General features: G+C 44.0%; 1 protein-coding gene and 1 long non-coding RNA gene across 7 annotated transcripts in view; one reads left to right on the top strand and one right to left on the bottom strand.

Moving 5' to 3' along the window:
- Nucleotides 1-1,270, bottom strand: part of LOC124997448 — an 8,932-nt gene extending 7,662 nt beyond the window's left edge. For all 3 annotated transcript variants that reach the window (XR_007110973.1, XR_007110974.1, XR_007110975.1), the window contains exon 1: nucleotides 985-1,270. This is a non-coding gene — a long non-coding RNA (uncharacterized LOC124997448). The remainder of the gene's footprint in view (nucleotides 1-984) is intronic.
- The window catches only part of LOC124997445 (neurogenic differentiation factor 2-like), a 16,637-nt gene extending 10,124 nt beyond the window's left edge, over nucleotides 1-6,513 (top strand). Inside the window, exons 1-2 of one of the 4 annotated variants that reach the window (XM_047571141.1) lie at nucleotides 1,340-1,852; nucleotides 4,248-6,513. In XM_047571141.1, the coding sequence (XP_047427097.1) occupies nucleotides 4,255-5,325 (1,071 nt within the window). In that variant the 5' untranslated portion in view covers nucleotides 1,340-1,852; nucleotides 4,248-4,254 and the 3' untranslated portion in view covers nucleotides 5,326-6,513. Of the gene's footprint in view, nucleotides 1-1,339; nucleotides 1,853-1,872; nucleotides 2,747-2,768; nucleotides 3,364-4,247 lie in introns of those variants that run through there. The other 3 variants (XM_047571140.1, XM_047571142.1, XM_047571143.1) reach the window with 3 other exon arrangements.
- Nucleotides 6,514-9,793: the final 3,280 nt, after the last annotated feature.

The following is a 9,793-nucleotide window of genomic DNA, read 5'->3' as shown; positions in this document are numbered from 1 at the left end:
TGAGTTGGGCTGGAGACAATGCAGCAAATCAGACACTCTGGAGGGACGAGGATGCTGGTGGCATGAATCCTTGCATCTCCGCCACTCATGTGCCAACCTGCCTCCTCCTAAATCTCAGGCACCTCTGCCAGCTCTCACCAGCATCAATTCCCTGTCATCTACCACTAACCCCCCCCCTCCCTCCCTCCCTCCCTCCCTCCACCCCTCTCCTCATTTTTCATACATCCCTAGTGAGCCTGCACACCTGGGTCTCACACTCTCTCTCACCCGTCCCCTCGCCGTGTTTGTGTCTCTTTCGATCTCTCTCTCTGATGCTCAGCCCCGCAGACGCCCCTCACTCGCGTCGCATGCAGAAAACACAGGCAGCAGCCCTGGCGAAACCTGACAGCCACCAGCAAACGCTTGATCGTCGCACACACCACGCATGCAGCACACGCTTACCGCATGTAACGCTGCACGTTTTAATCTGATTCACTGGCGGATCTGGCAAGTGGGTCATGCGCACCCGGTGTTGGGCCCACAAGAGTCAGAACAAATCACAATTGGTTTTGGTTGTCGTTCTTCTGAATACATGGAAGCATAATTTGATCTAATTAGGTAAATAAATAAACAATATGCCTTCTGTTCCATGGCCTTAATGCACTTATAATGCGTCCCCATCCCCCTCACTTCAGCTTCTGAACCGGAGATGTGGTGGAGGGTGAACCCGGCAACCAAACCCGCGCTACCAACCTTTCATTTGCTGAAGAGTTAATTGGTGTAATTCTATAATAGGCTTTATGTGGTATTATCGTATTATCTTCCTAGCTGATATGAGGATATTATTTTAGGGGATAATTGATTGATTCGCTTTAGGATTATACAGCTCGTGATCATAGTTTATCTACTATATTGTCTTTTAATGCAAACAACAGTTTTATTGGCCACTTCATGGTTCCATTTCTATTTCTAGTTAACATGTCTAGGAGTATTCATTGACCTCACCTTAACTCTTATAATAGCGCGTTCCTCGCGGTGACTCCTTGGATGTGTGCGCGTCTGACCTCGCAATTGCGCGTGTGAGTCTGGCTGCTGAATAAGAGAATTCACGGATTTGATTTTTTTTTTTAAAAAAAAAAGAAAGAAAGAAAGAAAGTAGCTTGCATGTCTTCAAGCGGCAGCACAGGTCAACGATGATGAGTTTTGTTGTTCCACCATTTTATTTTCTCCTTCTCTCTTCTGTTTTTCCTCGTTTTTTTTCTGGCTGTGTGAGCGCTAGCGTGGTGACAGATGGCGGAGCCCTCCTCCTCCTCGCCCTCCTCCTCCTCCACCACCACCACCACCACCTCCACCTCCTCCTTCTCTCTCTCTCCCTCTCTCTCTCTCTTTCTCTCTGTGTGTCTCTCTTCCCCCGGGAGGGCAAATCTCTACGAATGCGGGCGCATGTCAATCACCGGGCTCTCATGTGATGGCTCTTGCCGGTGACGTGCCAGCCATATGGGCGCTGGCATCACAGCCTTAGCTGGTATGTAACCCCGTCCGCGGTAGCTCAGGGTTGCCATACGCGCACTCGCGCACACATGCACATACACGCATGCATACATGTTCGCTTAACTCGCTCGCACGTATACACGCAGACGCGCCAAGACGCACGTTTCGTTCGCAGGCTCCGGTTGTTCGAGCGCGCGTACTGGGAGAGAAGCAACCACTGAGCGGCCCCATCAGCACCAGCGGGGAGAAAAAAAAGCTGCGCGATTACTACACCTATACGCTGACAAGAGAGGGCTAATTCGTCCCCGAAGATGGTCTGAAACTCAAGCGCGTTTTTCTTTTTTTCCTCCCCTCTCATCCCCTTTGAAGAGCCGGAGCCGAGGTAAGTTGGAACACTGGCTAATAAAAAAAAAAAAAAAAAAAGAAAAAAGAAAAAATCCTGGATGCTGAAGAGTCTGTCTAAAATGGAGGAGGGAAATTAATCAAATAGAACAAATGTGTTTTAATGTCAAGTGTTCATAATGTCTTAGCATACCATTATATACTGTTATTATCTTATTGTGGTGCATTGAACGCACTGGATGATTAAGACTGGGGACGAAAAGCTAGTCTATTGGCTCTTATCCATATGGAAATCGAATGTGTCGCGTTCAGCGCCTTTGCTCTCATCGATCCACAATATGCATGCGCGTATTTTGGCGAAGGCGCACTTTGAAACGCATTCTCACCAAAATATATGCATCAACATGGCAAATCCATGTTTGCCCGTTAATTGGTTTGCTGTACGGTTGCCCTTGCACACATAGCTCTCCCTCTCTCTCCCTCCCTCTCTCACTCACTCCCTCTCTCGCTCGCGCGCTGCTTGCCCTTCAACTTCTGACGTCCAAATCCACCTGGATTATAAAAGCTAAGATTTAAAACACTTTTTTTTTTTTTTTTTTTGAAACGCGCTCGAGTCAAAAGGCAAGGTTCCGATTTTCTCTCTTCCAGGATCATTAACAGGAGAGCAATCCTGAGAGTTGGAGTGGTCCCTGACAGCAGCGCACGGGCTGTAAATAGATCATATCGGACACTGATTTGATTTCGAGATTCCTGCACCTGGACCTGAGAATCCGAGAAACTAAAGATTACGTTAGAAACAAAAATCTGAATTTTCTGCGGATGAATTTCGCTGTCGGCTCCGCGGTGCCGAGGAAGGACGCCTGCAAGCTTAATGGGAGATTTATTGATGATTTTGTCCATGAATTGCACGTTCATTTTCGGAGCAAATGAAAGGGTGGGACAACGCCATTGGCTGTGACAGCCAGTCTGCAGCGTGATTTATCTCTGTTTGTCCAGTTTTATCTCCAACAATCCATCTCGCCACAACACTCTTTAAATCAGTTACAGTAGAGAAAAAGGAGGGGGTGGGGTGCTTTTTCAAGGCAGGACGTTTGCGTTTCACGAGCTGTGTTTTTATATTTAACGAGGGCTAAAAGGATACAAGCGATTTCCATCTGCAATGGGTTAGCGCCTACTAAAAAGTGCTTTGAAATGATGCACTCGTGCATACTGAATTATGTGTGAAATCTATTTCGTGTAAACTGCACGGTCTGTTAATTAAACGTTGCTGTGAGTTTTTTTTTCTTTCTTTCTAATTGAGCAAACCTCCTGAGCCCGAGATTTAAAAACTAGATTTTGCCCCTGGCACACCCCCCGAGATAATTAACCAACCATCATAGCCTACCTTACCACAGGGCTGCAAGTCTATCCACTGCTGCACTATAATAATAGCTGGGAAGTGAAACGTGTCAGGGAGGAAGCCAATGGAGGTTTATTGAATCTGTCAAAGATCACCTCGTCTCTCCGTACTCGTTTATTTTCTGTGATGGGACTGCATTTGCGGACCAAGTGGTAGGCTGATCAATTTATTTTCGTTTTCCAGTTCCATGTTATAAATAAGATGTTTCCTTAATTATCAATTGTTTATTTTCAGTAGTAATATCGGTAGATATAACCACTGACAGCAGTGATTTCTGTGCGCATTTTACTATAGGTTATTACATTATATTATTATTATTAGAATTAGAGATTAAATCTCGTTTTATTTTCAGGTTTTCCGAGGTGTAAAGCATTGCCCTAATAATTTCTAAAAGGCTTTAATATTGAAATGGTTCTGAATCATTTTTACTAGATGTGCATTTAAGCCTTAATTCAATAATGAGCGAGACTTTTAAACGGATACAGCCTATCAATTAAATCAAATCCCGTTTGTCTGCTCGGAGGAGAGGTGCGTTGTGTGGATGAATAGTGCTGGAATGCAGCCAGAAGTGTATATGGGCGTCAGGAGGAGTGAAAGTGGGGGCCCCCATGGGACCTGTAATGTGGCCCCTGCCGCTGGGACCTGCTGCGAGAGGACGAGACAGGGCACACGGATGACAGCAGGGAATTAAATGGGTATCCGTCTGGCTGTAACCCAGCACGAAGCACTGGCGGCGGATTTCCTTTATTTTCCCCCCACAATTTACTTCTTTTGTTATTTTGGTGCAGACGCAACGAATCGCGTTTTGTCTTTGATTTAACTTATATTTCTATAGGCTCGGTGTTGTGTATTTGGATGTCCGCAATACTGAATTTAAGGTTTTCTTACTTTTATATCGTTTTCCTACGGAGCCCTTTTGATTAAATAAATAAATGAAAAAATATAAAAGCTCCTCTGCCTTGTCACAGCCACGTCCACACATTGAATATCCTGCCCGTGCGAGGCCTAATTTTCGATTTCCTCCCTCTCCATCCAGAGCTACCATGTTGACGAGGCTTTTCAGTGACCCTTCACTGCTTCCCGACGTAACAAAATACGCAGGCTGGGCGGATGACAGCGACAGCGAGGATCCAAGGGTAAAAGATGACGATCAGGACACGCAGAACGACATGGATGGCTCAGAGCTGAGGGGAGACAGCCGGACGCATTCCGAACACGCCGGAGAAGACGACGAGGACGACGACTTGGAGGATGAGGACGACGGAGAGGACACAGAGGGCGACCGGCCCAAGAAAAGGGGCCCAAAAAAGCGCAAAATGACCCAGGCCCGGATCGAGCGCTCGAAAATGCGGCGGATAAAGGCCAACGCGAGAGAGCGGAGCCGCATGCACGACCTGAACTCTGCGCTCGACAATCTGCGTAAGGTGGTGCCGTGCTACTCCAAAACGCAAAAACTGTCCAAAATCGAGACGCTGCGATTGGCCAAAAACTATATCTGGGCCCTGTCGGAGATATTGCGCTCTGGGAAAAGGCCGGACCTCGTGTCCTATGTCCAGACGCTGTGCAAAGGACTCTCCCAGCCCACGACCAACCTGGTGGCGGGGTGCCTGCAGCTGAACTCCCGCAACTTCCTCACCGAGCAGCAGTGTCAGGAGGGAGGCAGGTATGGGTCTGGCGCCTTCTCCATGCATTCCTACCCGTACCAGTGTGCGCGTCTATCCAGCCCCCACTGCCAACCGGGCTCGAACTCGCATCCACTGAGGACGCACGGCTATTGCTCAACTTACGACTCACTATACGGTGGGAGCGGATCCCCCGAGTATAACAGCCCTGAGTATGAGGGGCCTGTCAGTCCACCGATATGTGTCAATGGCAACTTTTCCCTGAAGCACCAAGGACCCGCATCCCCGGACAACGAGAAGGGGTACCACTATTCTATGCATTACTCCGGCCTGCCTGGCTCCAGACCTACCGGGGCCCACAACCTGGTGTTTGGCTCCTCGGGGTCACGGAGCGGCATTCACTCTGAAAACGTCCTGCCTTACCATGACATGCACTTACACCACGAGCGGCCCCCCGTGTACGATGAACTGAACGCATTTTTTCACAATTAAACGAGAAGCCTCTTGTGCGTCCCCTTGCAATCAACAATCTATCCAAGGCACACTTTTTAACAAGCTTAGCAGGATTTAAGCATTCTGGAGGAAATCTTTCACTCGCTGTCATTAGTGTTTTTCTTTTCAGTCTTCAGAATCAATCTATTTCGTTTTGCTATAGTCAGGGATGTAGTGGAGGGTTATCCACCTAACCCACAATCTTACTTTGCGCAATAGAATTTATCCAGCTTTTCAAGATTACAGAAACCTCTAAGAGAAAAAATGATAAATCTTATCAAGACCTGCGAGGACGAGGGAATATAAAACTGATAATACTTTTTATGTGTGATTTGTATATGTATTGGTGATTGTTTGCATTTTGATGGCTGGAAGTTCACTTATTTATTTACCACTACATCACTGTCTACAGCTACACACTGACACCGGAGGGGGTTCTCTAATAAAGAGAAGTAAAGTAAATAAAGGAACACAGCTGAACCGCATCACATATGCGAGCCTTGGGAGGTAATGTTTTTCGGGAATAATTAAATCTAAAGGAATGCGGAGGGAAATGCTGAGCTCGGAAAAAAAAGGTGCTAGTTGGGTTGTTTTAGCAGAATCTGTTCTCTAGCAAATCAATCGCATCTATGCAAAACCCAACGAGACTACAGAGCGAGGCAACAAGGCCCCAGAAAGACACTGTATGTTTCAACACTGTTGCTGCGCGCACGGGCGCCACCAGCCACAGGCCCACAAGTGCGCGTGCGCACGCACGCACACACTCACACACACACACACACGCACACGCGAACACTAGAATTAACATCGAAACGAAATTTGACAGAAACATTGGACAATCCTACACAAAAATAAACTGAAATTGGACATTTTCTTATTTTATGTTTTTTCTTATTTATTTATGTTTATCTTACAGTGCATTGCACTGTACTTTGATTTCACATTAAATTTTGTTGAATGTGTTCGATTTGCTATGCCGAATCAGTTTATTATTAATATTATTTCTGCTGCACGTATTTATTGTGTTATTTTTTTGTAATTAATGTTAATAGTCCATCGAAACGAAGGAACCTTGTGTTGCAGAGCATTGTTTTTTTTTCGTTTTTTTTTTCATAAAGTCTTTCAACTTTGTATTCAACCAACTGTGTGGTAAAATAAAATGACAATAAATGAGACTGTGCACCTTGAGTATTTTAAACATGCATCTTTCCCTACACACTAAATGTTTTGTTTTTTTAATAATCCCTCTCATTTATGAAGAATTGTGTTCTCAGAAAAAACAAACCAACAAAAAACCCCCAGCCTGCTGCAGTCTTTGTATTTTTCGGATAACACGAGTCTGGCCAGGCCTGGTGCCACAACCTGCGGGAGTTCCTTTGAGCCTCGGGGCCTTTATCTTATAAAATAGGACAGTAGGGAGAGAGCAGCGTTGCTCTAGTGAAAATGGTGCCAGTGCGTCTTTTCTACTTGGCAAACAGTTCTAATTAAAAACATTATAGAATGATTTGAGTTAGCCTCAAGACGCCAAACACATGTGGACATTTGGGTTTAGTGAAAACCTACAAGCTGGCTGGAATGTCCATTAGCAAATGCACATATGCATTTGCGCTGCGTTCGAGGTCTGACGCGCATTCTATTGACAAGAAAGATAGGATGGGAGGAAGAAAACAATTTCAGGACCACGGAGAGCGCTTAACCATGCCATTCAGACCCGACTGTGCGTTTAAAGGTGACGCAAAATTTCACAACACACCGTCAACATTTAAACGCAGGTTACTGAAACCTAGCTGGGAGACAGGAGAAGCATTTTAGAGAAGATATGAAAGTTATTTTTAGATCGTATCCCACCGGGAAAAAAACAAAAAAAAACAAAAACAAAAACGTTCTGCAGGCCCTTTGGTTCCACTCCAAATCCAAGTGCTATGTATGAGCACAGAGAAGCCAAAGACATAAACACTAAAAGATACACTATTTCTGATTTGTTAGACTGAGTTACTATTATTTTTTTCCGTTTCTGCGTCTGTTTCTGAGATTGGCGATTATTTGGTTGCGGGCCTACTTGTTGAAAACGTGTGTGTTTCTAATTCTGTTAGCGGCATTGACACAACGAACGACCTATATTTACAAAAAATAGGTTCACGCGAGCATGAATTTGTGGATTTATTCACAGGTGTGAATTGAATATATAAATTAAATAATGCAGTAAATAGTTTGTGTTTTTAGTATACACACGCACGGACGCGTGCGCACACACACACGTATACACATACTCAGAGCAAGGGGCAGCCGTTGCCACCCTGGCTGGGTTTGGAGCGCTGCCCCGGGACCCATATGTTCTCTAAAATGTCCTGGGTGCTCTCTGCTGTAAGGACACACACAGGCTTTGGGTGGCGGGTGATGGTGAGCAATATTAATACTCACATCAATAGCCTGCTAGCACCAATGGCAGTAACTGCTCGTTTTTCAGTTGATTTAAAAATAAAACTGAGGTTTTTGGCAAAGGAAAGGTTCAACATTGATTATGAGACACTTCAAATAGAAATGCATTAATAGCGGCTGCGATTTAAAGAGGAAAAGCAACAGAGACTTTTTTTTTTTTCATTGAGAAAGTTATCAAACGATTTCCTCGAAACTAAGAATTTCACCAGTGTGTTAACAGGTCTTTAATCTTTTTTTATAGCCAAGTATTCGGGTCTGAAGGCTTGACATTTTTAAAGAAAATAGCAAAAGAAAGAAAAAAATACATTTCTTATTTATTTTTATTTTTTTTTTTTTCGGTTTTTAGTTTTTATTATTATTATTATTATATACGCCAAAATAAATAAATAAAATTCACACTTAAGACTCTCTGGGCTCGTTTTAACAGGCCACACCCGCTTTTGTTTCTAAAAAAAAAAAAAAAAAGGAAAAAGAAATAAAAAGCAGATGAAATGTTTTTGTACCTGTACGTAACGTTATGAATGCCATTCATTTCTTATTTGTTATCATAAAAAATGAACCGATTTTGAAATGGAGGACGCTGCAACAGCTTTCCGTCCTGTGAAGAACATTAAGAAGGATATTATTACAATATTTCAATATCTTGAGAGAAGCTTTTATGTGACGGTGTAGATTGTGAAATATTTTAACAAGTAAAAGAAAATAACATTTATTACATTGTTTTTATTTTATTCTCTAAAATAAATACTAATTTCCACCTGTAAGGGCAGTGAGACTCCCTGCTGAGAATCAGACCAGCTGCTTTCAAACCACCAAAGAAACTGAGGCCCACTCTGCTTTCTGTGTTACACTTTCTGGGTTAGTTTTAGGCCTCTATATTCTTTTTGGCCTCATCAGCAAAGAAGAAAAAAAGTAGCTGCATGATTTTCTGGAGGAGCCAATCCAAAAGTAAAGCCAGCCAGCAGTGGGAGAGGGCATCTATCAAAATACTCCCCGAACTCTCCACACCACCACCAGCATCTCCTCTTCCTCTAAAGTCCGGTGAGTGTGTGTGTGTGTGTGTGTGAGAGAGAGAGAGAGAGAGAGAGAGAGAGAGAGGCTGGCAGGCTGGTGGAGGAGAGCAGTGCCAAGTCCCTTAATGTTCCCCAGCAGCAGCACCAGGAGCTCCGGAGAGGACAACCTAGTGTGTGCGCCAGTGTGCCAGTTCACCGGGCCAAAGTGGCACTGCTGGGAGGAGTCGATGTTTCTTTCCTAATTTTTGCAGCATCTGTTCATTATCCAGGACGTTTAAAAACGAGAGCGCTCATCCCGAGTAACCCTTCGCCGCACACGCTCACACACAAACCCGGACACACAGCAGTAAGGCATTTTGTGAAGAGTTGGCCAATGAATATGCATATTTCCCTCCAATGTTATGTTGTACATGGGGTCGTGCACTAAAAAAAAAAAAAAAAAAGGCTGTGCCTGGATCCTTGGAGTTTAGCTTTGCTTGCAAAGAGTCCGTACATGCCGTTACCCTTGCAACATATTAGGCACAGGCGCATAAGCGAAAAAAAAGAAGAAGAAGAAAAAAGAAAATCCCCAAAGCATTTATTATTATTATTTAGTCCTGGAGGAAAATAACACTCAACATGCAAATGTATAAATCTGTACCCAGAGGGCTAAAAATACTTATACGGGCTTCTGCAGGGAGGCGTGTGTATGTGTGAAGCTATAAGAGAGAGGTCATGGCATGATATGACTTCATAAAAAGTGTCCAAACTGTAATTACAAATGTCACACTATAATGTGGGGATAATGCCAACCATGAATGAATTCACTGTTTTGTAATTTACATCCATAGCTGAAAGGTTAATGACTCGATTTTTACACATTTCATTACATCTGGGGTTTTGTTTCCGCTTCTGATTTCATTTGCCAATGCTTAATTTGCCACAATTTTACAAATTAAAGTCTGAGTAAGTTAAATTTACAGCAACTCTAAGCCTGTCTGACTTCAAGAGGGGAAAAAAACTTCCAGTGACACTCT

This window comes from Mugil cephalus, chromosome 20 (assembly GCF_022458985.1).
Source record: "Mugil cephalus isolate CIBA_MC_2020 chromosome 20, CIBA_Mcephalus_1.1, whole genome shotgun sequence".
Lineage (NCBI taxonomy): Eukaryota > Metazoa > Chordata > Actinopteri > Mugiliformes > Mugilidae > Mugil > Mugil cephalus.
This window is presented reverse-complemented; position numbering and strand designations above follow the sequence as displayed.